This window comes from Gambusia affinis, linkage group LG12 (genome assembly GCF_019740435.1).
Source record: "Gambusia affinis linkage group LG12, SWU_Gaff_1.0, whole genome shotgun sequence".
In the NCBI taxonomy this organism is placed as follows: Eukaryota; Metazoa; Chordata; class Actinopteri; order Cyprinodontiformes; family Poeciliidae; genus Gambusia; species Gambusia affinis.
The window spans coordinates 6,060,274-6,080,973 of record NC_057879.1 but is presented as its reverse complement, the minus strand read 5'-3'; the positions used below and the strand labels follow the sequence as shown (position 1 = coordinate 6,080,973).

The 20,700-nt window shown below is 42.6% G+C and overlaps 1 protein-coding gene and 1 long non-coding RNA gene across 4 annotated transcripts in view; one reads left to right on the top strand and one right to left on the bottom strand.

Moving 5' to 3' along the window:
* The window catches only part of LOC122840685 (uncharacterized protein CXorf38-like), a 24,363-nt gene extending 3,663 nt beyond the window's left edge, over nucleotides 1-20,700 (bottom strand). The window contains exons 1-3 of one of the 3 annotated variants that reach the window (XM_044133254.1): nucleotides 20,562-20,700; nucleotides 12,095-12,167; nucleotides 86-299 (exon numbers count right to left, since the gene is read on the bottom strand). In XM_044133254.1, coding sequence (XP_043989189.1) covers nucleotides 86-299; nucleotides 12,095-12,167; nucleotides 20,562-20,697 — 423 coding nt within the window. In that variant the 5' untranslated portion in view covers nucleotides 20,698-20,700. Of the gene's footprint in view, nucleotides 1-85; nucleotides 307-10,372; nucleotides 10,419-12,094; nucleotides 12,168-20,561 lie in introns of those variants that run through there. The other 2 variants (XM_044133256.1, XM_044133255.1) reach the window with 2 other exon arrangements.
* On the top strand, nucleotides 16,414-19,621 carry LOC122840695. The gene is made up of 3 exons (XR_006372276.1): nucleotides 16,414-16,853; nucleotides 19,168-19,212; nucleotides 19,300-19,621. It is a non-coding gene; the product is annotated as an uncharacterized LOC122840695 (long non-coding RNA).

Genomic DNA, 20,700 nt, shown 5'->3' with positions numbered 1-20,700 from the left:
ACCAGTACGGAAACCCAATGAAACACACTGACTGTGGGAAGTAATAAATGGAGTACGTTGACGGGAATAAATGGTCAGATCCTACCGTATTTCCTCTGGGTTTACAGGAAGAGGTCTCGCAAGGTCTCCGCAGGGGAGGATAGTGGTTGAGCAAATCTCCGTGGAAAGCTCTCAGCTGCTGGTCGGTGAACGGAAGGAGGCCGTCCTTCAGGATGAGCAGGCAGCGTCCCGCTTTCAGCCAGTTCTTGTACTCCTCGTCGTTCAGACGGAACGTCAACTCCTCGCGGACCATCTCAGCTCTATTTCCTCATAAAGTGAAACACAACAAAGGGGCAGGGCAATGTTCAGGCCACGTGTCCAGCTCAGCCCACTGGCTGCAGTTCAGCACGGCGGCCACCAGATGGCGGTATGTTACCGTAGCTAAATAATGCCGGGGAGGGAAAACCAGGTGGGCTGGTCGAGGGAGACAACTTTATGTGTGAAATAAGGTAGTTTATGACATAAGGGAGTATGTGTGGCAGAGAACTCTGACAAATTGGAGAAACCTGGTTATGAAATATTTTTATCTGAAGCTGAAACATATAATAACCTCGTGTCATCACCTGCAGGACCAGGGAGGTCACCAGAGACAACTTGGAATCTGTCAATACTAGCGAGACTTAAAATCTCAAATATTTATATAGAGGATATTTTTTATTTCAGATCACTGATATCCTTTTTGATTTGTCTTTAAGCATGAAATTATCTAAAACTCATCGTTTCATTGGCTCTTGTAATTTAGTTCACTTTTGCTGAAAGGTTTTGATTTTTCTTGACACGGCAGTTACGATGTTGATTGTCTAGCTAATGTTTTTAGCAAACATTTTGGGGAAATTCTAGATGAAAATTTCTTTATCAAGTCTGTACCTTGAAGGGAAAAACCAGATTGGCTCTATGAAGCAGCTATGTAGGAAGACTGGATGTTTGTGGAAGCCAACTAGCCTCCTGCATTTGAAAAAGGTTTTGATTTCCCACAACTAGCCCACTGTATATAAAAAAAGTTCAATTTCTCTAAGTCATTTCTTCAAATGTGAGGACAGAATGATTTCAACATCTTCTGCTATAGGTATTATTCCAGCATCACTATTTAAAGCCCTTTTTCCTTGTACTGTAGAATCTATTAGCTACCCCCTAAATTTTGGTCAAGTTTCATCATTCAAAAATGGTGTATTTCTCCTCTTCTTAAAAAGTCTCCACTTTAGATTCATTCTGTCCTAATACTTATAGGGTTTTCTCAAAACTTTCTTTCCTGGCCAAAATTATACAGAATGACCGTGGGATTCTGATGATTTTAATATTTCAGCCATATTTCAGTCTGGTTTTTGAAGAGCGTATTCAACAGTCAGGATTCCTTAGAGTGACTAACGGTTTGATGATGTGGAAATGAGAGTCTTTGGTGTTAGCTGGACGTAAATCTCAGATTTATGTTCAGCCCTTTAGTATCAGGGATCACTCAGTAATGCTTGGGAAACTGAGTCTTTCAGAAATATTTGTATTGCCCAGTCCAATTTTTACTCAAGGTCTGCTTCTACCGTGTTTCTGTTTTTGGGCCTAATTTATTTGTCTTTGTCTACTTCCTTTATGCAGTCTTTTAAAATCTTTTAATGAAATCTCTTATCATTACTACGCTGATGATACTCAGGTTTTAATTACTTTTAAACCCCATTCAATTTCCAAGCTATCTGTTATACAATGGTATATGAAATCAAGCAAATGAAGGTTGAAAAATGATTTTCTCCAGTTGAATGAAGAATAAACACAGGTTCTTATCTTTGCCCCAGACAACTTGGTTCCTTCATTTTCTGACCACTTGAGTTCGGTTCCTATTAAAAATACATTTTTTGATGGTCCTGTATTGTTTTAACAATATGTGAAAGATGTTATTTATTCTTTCTTTTTTCACTGGAGGAACACTGGCAAACTCAGGTGTATCATTTCTAACGCTCAGATGGAAATGTGATTCATGTATTCATCTGTTCTTGTATTGATTATTGCATTTCATTCATTACCTTTTCTCGGTGAAAGTTCTGCAATATTTTTGACTTCCATATGGGGTCCAATGCATTACTCTTCATTAACTACCAGTTCAGCACAGGACCAGGATCAAGGTTCTCGTGTGCACCCATAAGGTTCTTTATGGTAATGTTTCTGCATACGTTACTAGACTTTTACGTCCACGTGTCACCACCACCGGGTTGCCACGGTTGGGATTGCTTTACTGTCCTAAAGCCAGCATTAAAATTCAAAAGTGAAAGTATCTTTGCAGTTGTAGCTTCTCACAAAAACATGGGTTTAAAGGTGTTTTCATGTAGCCCTGAAGTGTCTCCAACAAATCTATGCAGCCCTTCCAGCAAGTTTTGGATCTGGCCAGGGTTCTCCCCCAAGTTAGCCGGGTCATTGCCTTTCTATGCAGTACTGCTCCAGTCGAATCTCTCTTCACTGGTTCTTTTCCAATTGAAGTGGATTGTCTCTGGTAGAATTTCAACAGGGTCAACCAGGGAACTGAAGGAGAAATTGTGAATGATGGCATCACATTTTTTATAATTGCAGTCTGTCTGTAGCTTTGGCAATGGCAGCGGAGGAAGTGAATAGAGCTGTTCAGTCCGTGTTGGTCTCATTTCCAAATGCTGAATTAACATTAACAGCCATGTTGTTTTGCTCGTCACTTTACTCTCCACAGTAGAGGATGGTTGTTTACAGTGCAGAAAATTTCCGGTAAGCTTCACTGCCTTGAACTGGTGCATTACACACGACACAGCCAAACATTAGCAATAAGGTACAATTTAAGACTTCAACAGAGACTGGGCTTCCAGGAAGCAATCGTTTTTCAATGGCCACTCTGTACGAAGCAAATTGTACAAGGAACTAGGGTATGGGAAGCATTGCATAAATATGCTCGAAATACCTCAGTTGATTTCTTTCAAAGTGGTAGAGGAGGCTCTGAGTCTTCCTTGATGCAAAGTTTCTCACCGTATCTCCAATGCCAAATCCAGCCATGAAACAGAAGACTTTCCTCTCAGCTGTTTCTCTCTCCTTCTTTTGATCATGATCCATCTCAAGAGAGATGAATCAGTAAATCAAGAGCTGCCCATTTTGCTCAGCTTTATACTCCATGACAGATCGCATACCCATCTACTGTCCTATCCTGACGTCAATCATGTACAAAAACAGAGGGAGTATTCCACGTCTGCTGAAAGAAAAGCTAATGCAGTAGGTGGTGCAGTCTTCAGCTGGTGAAAATATGCAGACTTTCAATAAAGGTATTATTTTTATACAAACGCTGTTTTTTTGTCTCTAGTCTACAGGCCCTCTGGTAGTTATCCACTTCTTAAGAGAATCTGTGCCCTCCCTAGTGGTCCGACCATTTTAGTTGATGTTGAAACAAAGAGATTCACAGTTTTCACTCCTGACTCAGTTGCTGAAATTCTCTCATGTTCTCTGCACTGCTCTTACTAAAGTTTTCCTTTACATATTCCACGGTTCAAGAGAATTCGCTAATTGAGTACAATATATTCGACAAAGATTTGATCAAGTAGTTATTCTATTAGAAGGCTGAACTACAAAACTGATTGCCCCAGTACAGCTTTCAACTTTCTTAGATTGTGGGTTTACAGTTGTTTCGGATAATTCATCAGAAACCTTGATATCTGGCAAAAACGTAGTGTCTTAGTGTCTGATTAACCCCAGACCTGCAGAATCAATAAATCACTTAAGGAGAAGTAACACGTCAAATCCTGGTGTCGAGATTCAAGAACAGGTTAGAAACGGGGATGCAGCGGTGGCGCAAGACACACGTATGGAGGCCTTAGTCCACTATGTGCCCATCACAGGCTCCTGCCCCGGTGCATTGACCTTTGCAGAATGTCTTCCTCTCTTTCACTACCCAATTTTCTGACAATTCACTGTCAAATAAAGGCCACAAGAGCAACAAAAGAAATAAAAAATACTTGTACAGAAAAGAACAGGTTAGAAACAATGTGTAAAAAGCAGAACAAAACCATTTTTAAAGGACTTGGGGATCCAGTGAACTACAGAACATATACGGTGTTCCAAATTATTATGCAAATTGGATTCGAGAGTCATAAAGATTAAATTCTTTGTTGTGCTATTGAATTTATAGATGGTATTGTGTGTCAGGGCTCTTTGAATCACTATAGTTAATTTCAGAGAGCTGGTTGGTTAGTTTGTCTGATGACCTCAGTTAAAGGAAATCTACTTAAGAAGGATGTTCCACATTATTAAACAGGCCACAGGTTTCAAGCAATCTGGGAAAGAGAAAGAATCTCTGCTGATGAAAATCATCAGACAGTGTAGTGCTGTATGACAAGGTATGAAAATATTAGATATTTAATGAAAACTGAAGCGTTGTTGTACTGTGAAGAGATTTGTGGCTGATTCAGAACAAAGATGGTTTGTACAGATAAAGGCATCATGAAGAAGGTTCTGTTAGACTAATTCATTGGATTAACTGTTAAAATGCTCTTACAAAGCAGCAAACAGTTATTTGAAGCTGCTGGTGCCTCTGGAACCTCAAGGTGGAGGATCCTCCAGAGGCTTGTTGTGTATTATTGGGCCCCTAACCAGAGCTCACAAGCAGAACCGGTCTCAGTGGGTCCAGCTGGACATGAAGATTAATTTTCAAACAGATTTGTTCACTGATGACTGCTGTGCAACCCTGGATGGTCCAGATGGATCCAGTAGTGGATTGTTGGTTTATGGTCACCACATCCCAACACGGCTGTGACGTCAGTAAGGAGGTGGTGGAGTCATGCTATGGGCCAAATCATGGGGAGAGAATCATTGGTCGACCCTTCAGAGTCCATGAAGGTCTGAAAATGACCTCAGCAAATATATGGACTTTCTGACTGATCACTTTGTTTCATGGTTCAAAAAGAAGAGATGAACCTTCAGTAGCAAAATCATCTTCATCATGACAATGAACCATCTCATGCTGCAAGGAATACCACTGTGTCATTGGCTGCTATGGGCATGAAAGAGGAGAAACTCATGGTGTGGTCACCATCCTCCTCTGACCTCTGACCTCAACCCTATTGAGAACCTTTGGAGTTTCCTCAATCTGAAGATCTGAGGGTCTAATGCAGTTCATATCAAACAGCAGCTCTGGGAAGATATTCTGACATCCTGCAAAGAAATTCAAGCAGAAACTTTCCACAAACTCACAAGTTCAATGGATCAAGAATTGATACCAAAGAAGGTTCTATGTTAACGTGTAACTCGTTTGTTAAGATGTTTTTGATTGAAACAGCTTTTGATTTTAGTACATGTGACCACTTAATGCTGCACATTCAAAGAAGGACCGTTTGCAGTTTATATAATCCATAAAATGTTTAGATAATCTGCTGTGCATAATAATCTGGAACAGTTTATTTTGATTTTTTTATTTTTGAAAAATATATTGTTCTCATGGGGAGCTTTGTTCAGTAAAATTTTATTTATACTGTAATAGTTCATGACTTGAAAATGTTACATTTGCATTAACCATTTAAGAAAATCTGAGAAAATATCACTAGCATAATAATTTGGAGCATGGTGTATGGACAAAACAGAATACTGGGGAACCTCTGAAGTGACCAGCCTACCAAAACTATACAGAGCACATTTATTATTCACGTCCCTCGGTCAGAGCCACTATTCATGATTTAACAGTGAGAAACAGGCAGGGCAAAAATGGCATCTAGATTTCTAAGGTGATTAAACCACAAAGGCCCATGTAACATATGATGAATACATCTTGATGACCAATAAGACCGTAGAGGAAATATTCTGGTGAATGATGAATCCTAACTCACCATTTCAGAGAAAGTACATCATGCTTTTGTTTAGAACCTGGATGACTTTCTGTCATTTTTGAGACCATAAATTCTGCTCTCTTCCGCAGAAAATCCTGGAGGAGAATGAACGGTCATCAGTTTGAGTCGATTAAGGTCTAATCTCACCACCATTGACTTCTTGTATGTATGACAGTTGAATGCAATTATGACAGTTGTTGAACAGTTGAGAAAAAGACCAATATATATATATATACATATATATACAACGGACATGAAAATAGCCAAACATGCATCTGTCCAATAATTATAGATATGCATTCATTTCACTTGCTTCCCTTTCTTCGGATTTTGTGTTGTGGTGAAAAACTAGGTCTCTCACAGATCTGTCTTTCACTCCAATTTTGCTTGAACATATTTTTATTCATAGCTCTGTGGAGAGCAACATGCAGCGTTCACTCAAAGATTAAGCCTCCCACCTTATCCCTATGTCTAAACCAATCCCTCTCAAACATACACCTACTTGAGAGCCTACATCACCTCGTTTCGGTGACTGATGTTCCTGACAGTAAAAACCTGTAAAGAAAACCTGTGAGGCGGCTTGGTCTCTGAAAAGCTTGGCGCATCTGATTAAGACAATTCCAACCCAGCGTTTCATCCGCACAGAATCCCACAAGACTTACTTTAAGGGTAGCATAATTAGGCCACGTTCAGCAAGCTGTTCAGCAGTTCAGTCGTGACTCCATCTGAGGACGCGTTCTCTGGTTAGGAAGATCTAAAACGAGGACTGAAACCTTGTTTCAAATGAGCTGTCTCTGCATGTGAAGCTACAGCTAGCAGCTTTTGCATTTCTGTGTCTTCATATTCTTTCTGGACAGGCCGGGACCGAAGAAGCAAATCCAGTGCCTGCCTTAGAGGAACGTGCCGAGCAGAGCATCACTTTGTTGTAACGTGCATGGACAGTTCCTATTTCAAGAGGAGGAACGCATGTTGTTCTATGTATTACTTGCAAAGTTCACTGCAGTCATCAGGACGTTTTTTTCCTATTTCAGTTTGCAAATTGTTATCTGAGCCTGCCAGTTCTACCTCTCCTTAAAGTTTTCCTATTTCCATCGCCTCAATGTAACTGATTGATTCGGGAGACAAATTTCACTTTTAACCATGGGAATTTGGGTTCTGGTGAAAGCCTTGCTGAAATATTTAAATTGATTTTTATTTTAGGCGTCAGGTAATTCCTCCCTGGCTGCTCCCCGCTCCTCCCCAAGCTGCTCGACTTCCTCGCTCTTCCTCCAACTGCCCTCCAACCTTCTCCCGCTCTGCTCCTCTCATCGCCTCCCCTGCTTCTGCTCGGCTCTGAATTTAAATGAGGAAAATTGTCAAAGAAAACCATTAATACGAAGTGAAAGCACCTGATGGCAATTCTGACAGCACATGCGCAAAAGGCACAATTAACTTGACCCGGCTTTGCAATCCAATTTGATACCTTTATGTCGAGAAATTGAATTATGATTGGATTAACTATAGGTACCCATATTTATAAATGACCTTAGCACATCCGAAAGTTTCTACTGAATCAGTGGAGATGCTGAATGTACCTTTTGAGCAAATATGCCAGCTTCCTCTTCCTCTTCTTTGCTTTACTCAATAATTTCTGAAGATCCACTCAAAATAACTTAACCAGAGCTGAAATATAATGCTAAAGATAGAAAGTTCCAAATAGGTTTTGAGAGTGAGCCAATGTTTCCACTACACTGTCAAAAGATACACCTCTCCCAAATTATAAATATTGGCTGTCAAAAGAAGCCTGCTAGGTGTGCTAGCTAAAACGAGCAGGTATTAGCTTAGCGTAGAGTTAGCAACATAAACACTGTAAGAAACATGAGCTAAGTCTTGAATATTGTTTCACCTAAAGGTTATTTACTGTTCATTTATTAGAAAAGTAAACAAGGCCAATGGAAATAGTACAGCTACAGCCATGCTAGCTAACAGTCTACCTGCTGAAAACTAGCATCAAGGTGCTACTTCCCTACAGAAACACTGAAAAGGAGAACATTTGCATGCACAGCTGAGCTATGGCTTCAGCTCAACTTCATTTAATTGGACTGCTGACCTTGAATGAGCATTAAATCATTTCATGGGAATCCATTTCGCCTCAAGTATGTCTGACTCCATAATGATAGGGGGCGATGTGCCCCCTTTCAGCTTGTTAGCAATAGGGCCAACACAACTGAGTGTCTAAGTAATTCAGGTAATATGACATGAGGTCTGTACCTTCATCAATATAGTTGGAAGTTATCTGACATGTGCAGGCTTTTCTCACATGTTGCAGAGTCAGAAGAAGAGAGTGAGCCAAATTGGGGGCAGGGGGCTCTCAGATTCCTGTAGGGTTGTCAACTTCTCAGTATGTAAAGTAGCTCTTAGCTATTCCACATGTAGTATGAACTAGAAACAATGTGGAAGAAACTAAAAGTGAGCAAAACAAAACACCTTCATATTCTCAGAATTACAAAGGCGTTTTATGCTGTCCATTCTTCTGTTGTCTAACGTCCCACTTCCTCCCTTGTCTAATCTGTGATTTTTGTCAAGCGAAGGTACTCAAACGAGTCACCAGCTGAATTATTTAGCTATCTATTTTATTTTATTGCATTAAATTTGAGTTCAGTTTAGTTAGGTTAAATTAAGACCACAAGGTAGAACAGCTGGCTTCCTGCTACAACCCAAAAATATACGTGTCAGATCCATTGGTCCATTGATTTGCCCTGATTGACATGTGAATGGTTGTTGCAAGGAAGAAGTTGCAGATAAACATTTGTTTTATTTGAATTTAATCTGGGCCAAATTGTTTAATCTGGGCCAAATGTAATCTCTGCGTTATGCCAGGGGTGGAGAGAGATGGCCTGTGGTAGAGTAACCTCATGGTTAGGGGGATGAGAGAGCACGGGGCAGCAAGGTATTTCACAAGAACACATTGACCTCCGTTTTTATTCTGTTCAATGCTTTGGCATATGATTCATAATTAACCGAGTCAAAACAAGGCGCAACATCAAGCACGTCCATAATCTATCCGAAAAGCGAGGGCCAATCAAAAGATTGGATCTTCACAGAAATGCAATCTGCTTTATTGTTTGATTGGCTCAGACCTTAACTTGTTTCTACGAAGGTGAGCAAACACAGATAGACCCGCGGAAAGGGAAAAGACATCAAATATTCAACACGCCAGTGAAACCTGGGGAGAAGAAAAAAAAAATTACTCTGAAAAGATTTTTCGTCACGCACTCGATCAAATAGGTCGCACTCTAGGGACCTGGAAAGCAAGAGAGTAGTTTGGATCAGGTTGATTGTATATGTTTAATTGGACTCCCAGGTGCATTTTGCTGGCTTTGGGATTCCATAAATTATGATTCCAGACACCTCTAAGTCAGGGGCGTGTGTTCTTACTTTTGGAAGAATAGTGTAATAGGAATACCTTGGACCGTGTTTCATAAGAAGTGACAAAAGTTGGCATTGCTGTAAAATGTTAATTCGAAACGGTGAAGTGTTACTCCAGCCAGTTTTTAGTTTGAATTATTTATATTAACAGTAACGCTTCAGGAAGTTCCAGAGATGGGTCTTCTCTAGCTCTCTGTGCCGTGGGACCACATCTGCCTCCCGATCCGAGTGGAGGCGGTGCCCCTCATGAGAGGTGGCATCACCAAGCTGCTACACCTGCCGCCTGCAGTGAAAAGCAGAGTTGAACACCCAGAGGAGGCCGGCCGGCAGCTGCGGCAGCACGCCGCCGCTGAAGGCGTACATCGGGGACCGGCTGACAGATACCATGCATCAACCGAGACCATAGTGGCTCGCCGGAGGAATAGCAGCGACTAACCCTCTTGCTATTTCGAGCCTGAGCCGAGCGGAGAGACGTCTCGCGAATGTCAAAAGCAACAACCGAATATATTAATATATAATGTTATATATTAATATATATAAAGAAAAAACAACCTTCCACTTCCATATCCGGGGCGCGACTGTTGTCGACAACCGTCCAAACCCGGAACGCTGTCCGCGGCGTCTCTCCTGACGCAGCGGGTTTCTCGGTGCTGCAATTTCCCAGCAACCCGGAACTTCTGAGTCTAAAGGAACAGAAGCATCGGCCCACGGATTACAATTTATATTGAATTACACTCCTCTAGGATGTTTTGTTTTTTATAGATTGAAAATCAAAGCACCGGCTGTACATTTAATACCGCAGGCTCTTGCGTTGATGGCTATTAAAAGAGATTCATCAAGCCTGACGTGGGGGAAATCTTACACCGAAACAGGAGATCACTGAGGACCCAGAACTGGAAATTCAAACTGAATTATGTCAGTCAGAACTTGAACGATTACTTTGAAGCTTCACTACTATGATGAACATTTCGCATCGAGTTAATATTTCAGGTTTTGTCAAGTTTGCACCAAAATGCCATCTTGGAGTTTGACTCAGTCTGGGTTGGGGTTAAGGATTCGTGGCAGCGCTACACCAGACCAGAGAATAACACAACTTAGACAAATTCAGCCCTTACTGTGAATGTGTCTGCTAGGTTTTGAGTTCATCCTTTGACTTTGTCTTTTGTACGTTGGTCTCCTTTGTCCTCTCCAGCGTATACGTCTTGTTTTGCTTCCTTGCCTTATTTTGGCTTGCTTTGCCTAAGGCAGCGCACTGTTTTCATTAAACCTCTGCTTTGATTCGGTCCTTCAGCTCGAGCGCGCACAGGCTAGCAGCAGGCTAGCCTGCTACGGTGGAAAGGAGAAGCTGTGTTTAAACTGGGAGAGGGCGTCAGAAGAGCCAGGCTTCAGGAGGCTTAACGTCGGCGCTGATCAGCTGGGGATTGAGACCAAAACGCAAACTATGAGCTTTCATACACAGGATTCCCGATATCGTACAACAAACATGCCGGGAAACAGTTTTACAGTATATACAAAGTCAGTTGTGTACATTTTATGTTATGGTAACAACTCAGAGAAAGGTGGATTTTCACAACTGAGAGCAGCCGTAGTTGCTCTCGAGTATTTTTTAAAACTGGAGAGAGAAAAAGTGTAATTTTCCTTCCACTTCTCAATTAGGTTCTACTTTGCGTTGATCAAATAAAATGTCAACAAAGCTGAAGCTTGCGGTTGTGATGTTACAGTAATTTTGAGAAATGGGATGGTGGAAGAAGAATGCTCTGGCTTCACTTAGTTACAGCTGCCACTGTGATTGTTTCTCTCGCTCCCTTCAAAGGTTTGAACATTTTTATACTGTCATTACGTCCCCTACTGAAAGCACCTCACAATAAACAACCTGACATTTACAAAATGTCAATACGCCGCTCTCCGGGCGCTTCGTCGGAGGAAATGCAGAAACGAAAGGCGGCCAGGGTCCGAGCCGTTTTTCCTGCTCGCAGCCAAACCTTCATCGTCTACGGGCGTCTTCAGTCCGGGTCCCGACTATCACCCGCATGACCTCTGACCTCTCCGAGCCCTGACTCAGAACAACGCGTTGGGAACAGATTGGGTTTACACCCGTATATTGTTTCTGCCTCTCCTTCAGGTTAAGTGGGCCAGGAGGGGAAAAAAAACAGCTTGTACAAGCAGAAGCGGTGACAGGACTCCTAATTAAAACGTATTACGTTACGATTATGAAAATGAAAAGACATTTGTGTTGTATCAAATAATTTCATCTTTACATGAAAATTTAATTAGTCTTTTAGGGTGTACAGAGAAAAACAAATATCCCTCTATCTTTGTAATTGGATCTCTGAGGATTTGATGATAGTTAAAGTAGATTAGACACCCTGGAGTGTGTGTGTGTGTGTGTGTGTGTGTGCATAAATGAGCCCTATTCAGCAGTCAGTCGAGGGGACGCAACAATATTAATGCGACTGCGAGGATGTAGGTGCGTGTGCGGTACATGCATGCATCTGCCTGTGTTGAGAGTGAGAGTGTGTTTGCGCTCCAGTGTGTGCCCACAATCCCGGAAGGGCATTTCTTTTCTTTTTTAGCAGCAGAGATCAAAGGGACATTAGTATTCTGAAATAAATCACATGCTCAGGCCTCGCCGCGTTGGTCCCCTAACACATCCACAGGAGACACGCGCTCTCTGTCTCATTCTCCGCGTCTCCTCCTTCCTCTTTCTCCTTCCATCTCCATCTTCAAAAGACACCACCAAGCACCCCCTCCGCTCCCATCCACACCTCCTCTCTCCTCTCTCTTTCTCTCTCTCTCTGTTTTTTGGCCCCCAGCGGCCTTCTGAGCTATCTGCTTACTGGGCTCCGAATCCTTTGTTGCATCCTTTCAGCTTCTCACGTTTCGACTTGAGCTCCTTCTCCTCCCCTCCGTCTGCAAATAAGTGAGGAAAATGCTTTGTCAGAAAAAAACTGTTGTTCATTGCAAAAAAAAAACACAAAAAAAAGTCAGAAGCGCAAAGTATGGGAATTTTGACAAGCATATCCGCAGGGAGAAGACCTCTTATTTGGCTGCATATCTCTCTCTCTCTCTCTCTCTCTCTCTCTCTCACCTCCTCCCTTTCACTCTGCTTCTGCCATTCTCCAACTCTCTTCACAGCTCAGCGGCACAATCAGTCTACAGCCGAATGGTGATTATTATTCCTTTTCTCCACTTTTCAGAGTGTGAATATCTTTTTAGTTGGGAGGGAAGTGTGAACACTTCTAAGACTTCTGACAATGTTGCTGCTCACTCCCAAATTCTCCGGTAATGAGAGCCGTTCTGCACGGACGGGCGGCGTCAGCCGGACCGTGCTTTCCCTCTGAAAGATGGCCGCCACGATTTGCCTTGGGGGGCGGGCGGAGGGTGGAATATAAAGGGAGAAAAGAGGGGACCTTCAAGTTTTTGATGAGAAAGTTTCACACTTTCTCAGACTCTAATTTCCACAGTTCTCGGTGCTCTGTGAATCCACAAAATAACAATTCAGTCTGGACTCACTGCGTTTATTTCTGCATAAAGACACGGAAACGGGAAAATACAGAAGTTGACAGAAAGGAAGAGCGCAGGGAAGAATGGGAGGAAGGAGTGAAGGGGAAAAGGACACAAAGAAGCAAAAAGATGGAAGGCAGGACACACGGGAGAAAGGAATATGGCAGGGAAAGAAGGAGTGAAGGAAGGAAGGACTTAGGAAAACTAAAAGGGATGAAAAAAGTATGAGGGATTTAAGAAACACAAGGAAGTAAACAAAGAAGGAAAAACACAGGGAAGTAGGAAGCTGGGAAGTAAAGAGAGGAATAGAAATGTAAGAACTTAAAGAAGGAAGGACAATGTAGCAACATTTCCATTATAAATGTGCGCAAAACTTTGTCAAAAAGCACAATTTTGCAATTGCAATGTCTCCATAAAAAAAACCAACAAACAAAAAAAACAATTAAAATCACACATGAATAAGTTTGTTCACGTGACAAGTCACTAAAACACATAAACACATGCCATGCCAACATCCTCCAATGACTTCCTGCCTACTTCTTCTTTCAAGTTTTCGGCAGTGGCAACATCCAGATTGTTGATCACGTGACTCGATGCAAGAAATAAAAAAATAAAAAATTCGCTGCAACTTTTTGACCTAGCCCCGCCTTCGAGACGCAGCTCCTCCTCAGAGCTGCAGTTTCCAAGCCACCGTGCTTCCGTCTCACAGAGCAGCGCTCCTTCAGACTAGCCAGCAGCAATTAGCAAACAGCTGGATGAGAAAGCACACCGGGTGAAAGAGAAAGGCACAATTTCAAGGCATTAAACTACAAAGTCAAATTTTTTTAAAGTTATGTTTGATATATACAGCATTATATTAACAACAAAAAAGCAGGGGGGAAGAAATATAAGACTCAAGAAAGGAAAGTAGAAGGAGGGAATCAAGGCGCTAGAGAAGGACGCAAGAAAGGAGGGAATGAAGACGAGAAGAAGATGGAGACAATGGACAGAAAAAGAGAAATAAATAAAATAAAATAAAAACATTTCTCTATACTCTACTTTCTTTTCCTTTTGCTGTTTTCTTCCAGACCTTCCTAAACTTTCCCAGACTGCTTAGCAACCCCGTAAGTGGAGGCAGGGAAGTGGGGGAAAAAAAAAAAAAAGGAGGAAAAATGATTGGCATAGCACCGCTGGGAGAGGAAGAAGCTCATTTTTTAGCCAGAGAATTAGAATGAGTGGAACATAAATGCCCCCTGTAGCTCCCTGACAGCTACAATATCCATGAGATTCAGCGTTTTCTTTGTGCCCCTGCTGTCGACGTGCGCGTGCGTTTTACATGTAAGTGAAAGAGAGAGCAAGAGAGGGAGAGAGAGAGGAAGAGAGAGAGAGGGGCACGTGTGTGGGATGGATAAGTTTCGCGCCAGCGTGTACTTATTTATGTGCGCGCTTGTAGCTGCGCGTGTGTGTCATTCTGATAGCCACCCACATGAATATGCAGATCAGTTTTAGAGAGCGTATGTGCTCAGCATTAAAGCCCACTCTCCACCGCTGACCCAATTTCACACTGCGGTGTGTGCATGCACTTGCTTATCAATGTATTTCTCTGAGCTTGGATAAAGAAGGAAAAAAATATATATATATTTATATATATCAGGCTGGTTAAGACCTGGGCGTGTGTGAAGGTTTGCATGTGTGTGTTTTTACAGAGAGAGAGAGAAAACACACACATGTACATATTAAATCTCAGCCAGTGCACACACACACACACACATTTCCAAAGCTGCCTGTGAATAACAAAATTCTCATTAATACAAAAAAAAAAAAAGAAGATGTAGAAGAAGCCCAATCCTAATGCTGAACAAGCTGGACTGTACTCTATCACAGTCAGAGGAGTAGTTTATTTCTCACAGCCGACGGCTTCAGTAATACCTGTCTGCCTTGGTTTAATGCAGCGCCGTAATGATGGAAGGCCTCACAAACCACGATCCTGCCCAGAATCAGGAGAAAATACAGCTACTGGGCTCATATCTGATGAATAAACATGAGGCTGTGGCCCAGCAGCTGGTGCTGGTACCAGATGCACTCGGTCTAACAGGTTGGCGTGGGGTCCTGGGCTTACAGATGGCGCCCGCTCTAAAGGGCCGGACTGCTGGCTACCACTGAAGGGAGCTGCTGTAGGAACATGCTACTACCGCCTACTATTAGCTTATTGATGTGTCTGTGGAAATAAATGAGCATAAGAAGCGCTTTGCCACAAGCGATGGAGGATACAGACCAAAAACATGAGGAAGAAGTTGTTCTGGTCGGATGAGAGCAGAATTGAATGTTTTTCACATGCCTATATGTGAAGGAGAAGCAACCTTACCATTCCCACAGCGAAACATGGTAGAGGTGGCAACATGCTGTGGGGACGATTTTATTCAGCAGGATAGGCGACCTGCCGAGGACGGAAACTGAATTAAGGTAAAAACAAAAAAGGCCTGGAGGCGAAGATTTGAGATTGGGGTGGAAGTTCACTTTCCAAAGGCTCGAAAAGTACGGTTCTTGTTATGTCTAACATTTTTGAGCTTTATATCATGTTGAAATGTTATTCCATCATCAAAAACAGACCTGGAGTGTTGCTTTAATTCCTCCATGCATGTGTAAGAAGTCTTTTAATCTCCTGTGACAACCATTCAGTGTCCTAACGCTTGCTCTCACAAAGCTCCGCCTACACACCTAAAGCCCCAGCCAAGCGTCCGCATTACACAGCAGCCATCCCCCGCCACTCTCCCACTCAGCTCCTGCAGACTAGTGGCAGCAGCAATCAAGACCTGCAAGTCTGCTCTACTTATCGTACGAACCACTTCTCAGTCCAACTCTCCTAAGAACAGCTGTAAACTGCATAATGGAAAGACATTTTTGGGATGACGTGATGAAGGCAGAGCGTTGGAACAAGCAGGAGCTTCTTAAAGAGACAGAAGCCCTATATCAAGGTGCCAAATTGCAAAGTCAAATTTCTTTAAGGTCATGTTTGACATATAAGACAATTTTATATCGACTGAAAACGGCAAAGTTCCTTGACTGTGAAGTAAAATGGCACTATTTGTCTAAGAAAATACATAACACTGCCCCTTTAATGAAACATACTTTATCAAAATAATATTATCTTCTCTTCTGCTATGCATTGTGAACTAGTCATTTCAATGTACACAAGTGTTAGCATAAATTTTTCTTAAACTAATCTCAATTAGCTGAAAGGTAATTTGGCCTCATTTTCAAATTCCTCAAAATAAACCTGATTAGTCAACATTCACAGTTCCTGCTGAACCGTGACATCACTACGTCATTTTATCGTTTGGCCTCTTTTAATAGTTTTCCACACCCAAACCAAACATTTCACAACAAGGTTACCACTCTGTGTTCTTCCTCTACATAAAATCCCAATAAAATACTTTGAAGTTTGTAGTTGTAAAGTGACAAACAATGTGAATTTTTCAAAGGCTACAAATATCCTTGCAATGTACTGTATTTTTGGGTCTGTTTTTACTTCTTCTTTTTTTTTTTTCTTCCCCTGTTAAAACTTAGATTTTCAAAAGCCTTCCTCCCCCCTGGGCAGCGTGGCGTTCTGGTGATATCTCTTGCACTTTTTCACATGGGTTATGATGAGCAACTCTGCCAACGGGAGATTTGTTTACAGGCAGGAGCAGCTGGTTGCGCTATGCCAAAGCCCCTACTAATGCCTGTGATAAGACCTGGAGTCCCCGAAGAGTTGGAGAGAAGACGAGAAGGATGCGAGAGAGTCGCAGAAAGGAGAGGAGTATCTCATCCTCAGTCGTCGGAGCCTATGTTAGGTCCCCGGGAGGAGTAATATATCAACCCACGAAGACGGAGTTTAAAAAACGGTGCCTTTGGAAGGAGAATTTGGACGTTTTAACATTTTGTGAACCATTTGTTAACCCAGAAGCAGAAAAAAGGTACCACTGTAAGAAAGAGTAGATGTCATAACACGCACGGAGGAAAATTCCCTGTATGTGATTCTAGTTTAAAAACAGATTTCACGCTGGAGTGAAAATGTTTTAACTCCTTTTTTGGTCGTAAAACGAGTATCAACGTCAGACAAAGACAACCGGAGTAAGTGCAAAATAAGTTGATTTCATTCATTACTATGAAAATATAACTGCCACCTGTGTTGAATTGTGAATGAACTTTTATTACCACATTCTTTTTTAATTTCTCTATCCAGACCTGATTACTGTATGACCTGGTAAATGGACAAATTTCTCCGATAGAACCAGTTGGTTAACATGAAGTAGGCTAAAGATCTCAAACGGCAACAGAGAGAGCCATCAAACTTGAACTTTAGCCAGGGGTGTCCAAACTTTTTGTCATGTGGGCCAAAAAGATAGATAAATAAATAAAACAAAGCAGATAAAGTAGTCCAATTCTCTTTTATTTGTTTGTGTAGAAAAGGGTTGTTACTCCTTGAAGATCCAAACTTGAAATAGACTTTGCACATTTCCTGTATTAAGCCTCCTGCAGTCTTAAGAGGTGGGGTTGCACAGAACCCGTGTGAGCTTTTATGAGTTTCTTTTATCATATGTGGGTTCGGGAACTGACGGTCTGACAGGACAACCCGTCTTCCCTCTGCCACGTTTCCCCGCTGTCCGACCGTGACATCTGTCGCACTCCTTCTGAGCATCGCGAGGGGGGTTAAAAGACACTCATCTAGTTTTTGAATTCATGGAGGTTCAACTGAACAAATTTATTCTCAGTTATAGAAACAGAATTTAGGTCACTTTCTTTCAAAAGTTTAATAAATTCAGTAAAAGCTGATTTGGTCACAGCAAAGTCAGCTTTTCAGAAAAAAGTCTCTGAGTAGACGTGGTTCTACAAAGACAAATACTTTGTGCTGTACTTAACATTTCCAAAAATAAAAAGTCTCCTTCTCCATCTACTACTTGTGCCGGACAGACCAGATGTGTATCATTCTTGAACTGCATTTGGGGACCACACAGAATCAGTCCAAGGGCCACTAACGGGCCCCTAGCTGCACTTCGGATAATCCTGGCTTAAGATCAAGCAAGTTCACCTCTAAGGAACTTTAAATTTTTTTTAACTAACTTAAAATGAAAGAAGGCTGCACAGTGGCGCAGTTGGTAGAGCTGTTGCCTTGCAGTAAGAAGGTCCTGGGTTCGATTCCCGGCCCGGGGTCTTTCTGCATGGAGTTTGCATGTTCTCCCTGTGCATGGTGGGTTCTCTCCGGGTTCTCCAGCTGTCTGTTTTCTGTGTTGCCCTGCGACAGACTGGTGACCTGTCCAGGGTGACCCCACCTCTCGCCCGGAACGTTAGCTGGGGATAGGAACCAGCAACCCTCCCGACCCCATTAGGGACAAAGGGTGTATAGAAAATAGATGGATTGATGGATAAAATGAAAGGGAGGCAGAATTAAAGTCTGAACTACCATGCAAGACCTTAAACATTTATGCCCAGAAGTACTTCAATGATTTTCAGCAATTCTGCCAAGAAAAGTGGGTCAGAGTTCCTCAACATTTTCACAAAGATTGATTGTCAGCTACTGCAAATGCATGAAAAGTTTATTTTTCACACAAGGTTAGTTTTGACAACTTTTTTTAAACCCTTTGACAAATGAAATCATCATTCGGAAACTGCTTTATTTGTATTTACTGAGGTTTATCCTCTTATGGGAAAAGTTGGTTTGAAGATCTGAAACATACAAGTGAAAATACACTCGGATGTTTGAAAAATGAGGGGGAAAAAATGAGAGCGAAAGCGAAAGCTTCGAGAGGACAAGAATCAAATGTCTTATGTAAGAGACAAGGAGCTGTAATATTCAGGCCACTTGATTCATTCATAATGTAAAATAACCAGTTCTAAGTAGTATTTTTTTGTTTTCACATAGAACATCTGTATAGGATGGTATACTGAGGGTTTCTCCCTTCTTTTCAGCTTTATTCCTCATCTGGCAACGGCTCCATGTCTAACTGGCCAGTTTAAGAGTTATCTTTGGAGAACAGAACTAATCAAACTATCATTTTATCCCAACATGAAAGAAAAGCACTGCACTCGGCCCAGGCAGCAGCCCAGCCCATCAAATATTCAGAACCGCTCCGTCTTTCAAATTGTATGAATTTTAAACACCGGTGGTTCTGAGCTGCCAAACTGCTCCGCTTGGAAATATGTTTTTCAGGGATACATTTTATTTACTTATTTTAACAGTAAACATTTATTACACCGCAACAGACATTTTATGAACCGACTTCCATGTTGTCAAGTCAGCAATGCCAGTCGTGTAACCTGCCGTGACACGAAGCCGCCAGTAGGTGGAAACGTTGAGTTGGTAAGGGAGTTAGAGGCAGCGTTGAGGTAATGCCTCTCTGCTCTATTGTTCCCTGCATTCATCCTCACCCTCCTTTTTGCCTTCCAGTCTCAACTCCTCCTCACGGACTTCAAACGAACAGAAGAAAATAAGGTAATTTAATTTGCTCCTCTGCCCCTACATGTGCTTTTTGAATTCCTTATGCTAAACACCGAAGCCATTTCCTCCCTCTTCTGAAAGTACAAACGCTGACTGTGGTGAAATAAATCCCATTGCTGGAAGGTCCTGTGGAGCATTAGGATGACCTTGTGTAAGCAAAGCACCTTGAAAACAGGGAACCTGCTTCAGGGCGCACGGCCAACCGACCGACCAACCGACCGGCCGACGGCTTAATAAACTCTGGCACCTGGTGTGCTGCAAACTCTGACAGACATTCCTCAGCATCTTTAAACCTCAACCCCAGAAGCCCCGGCGCAGCGCACACTGAACTCTGTGAAGTAGATCAATGGGAGGATTATCGCAGGACCAAGATGCCAGCTACAGAGCGGCTCTGTGCCGCCTCGGTGAGGGGGGAAGATTGAGAGGCTTCCCTTTGATCTGTGGCTAGGCACATCTGAGAGGAACCCGCTGCTGATGATAATGATGCCGAGGCCCGCCACAGAGAACCAGAGCGGAGCAGCCCTCCGACGGCCCTCCTCTCTCCCCACTCCCCCGTCCCTCTACTGCTGTTATAAAAGACCGGCCTGTTGAGGCCTGGACGGGACAAACGGATTTAATCGGTCGGATTGCGGATTCATGAGAATTTATTCCAAACAAATGTGTTTCTGTGCCTCCCCCTCCCCTCCTCTCCTGAGAAGGAATTATATTGGTGCAACAGTGGTGTGTGAGGGCATGAGGAAGTGTGTGTGTGTGTGTGTGTGTGTGTGTGTGCTCCAGTTGTTTCCTCCATCACATTAGATCCAGCTGAACACCTCTGTCCTCTTTCAAGGACACCCCTCCCTTCTGCATGTCTCCGTCCCTCAACTCTCCCTCTCCCTCTCTCTCTCATCCTCACACACACACATGCATATACGCACACACACACTCACTGGGTGCTGTGTGACAGGCCGTGGTGCTGGAGAAGGCTGCTGACATTCTGGACAGTAAAAGGCTTAGGGTGGAGTGTGCGTTTGTGTGTCTGGAAGACGGATGAGGAAACCTTGCAAGTCTTCCTCCCCGCTCTATCGCTCCGTCTCATCTGCAGGGAATGCCATGCAGGGCCGGATTTACAGGGGGAATAGCCTGGGTACACCAGAGTAGAGGTGCCTCTCAGCAATTTACTTACTTATTCAGTATTCACAAGGTGAAACTTTTATGTTAAGCCAAAACTGAACCGGTGACAAAATCAGTATGGTTAAAAGGATTGAACCTTTGCTCAGAGGTCCCAAGTCCTCTTGTCAGATGTACGTCTGTGCTTTATTGGGAAATCGAGGTCCCAGAGTCTGGAGAGACACAAAACTCACGCTGCTTGAGGTCCAGTGTGAAGTTTCCACAGTCGGTGATGATTGTTGGAGCCGCGCCATCTGCTGGTGCCGGTCCAGTATGTTGTCTGAAGTCTAAAGTGAGCAACTGAACAATGAGAGACATGAGAGGCAACATTAA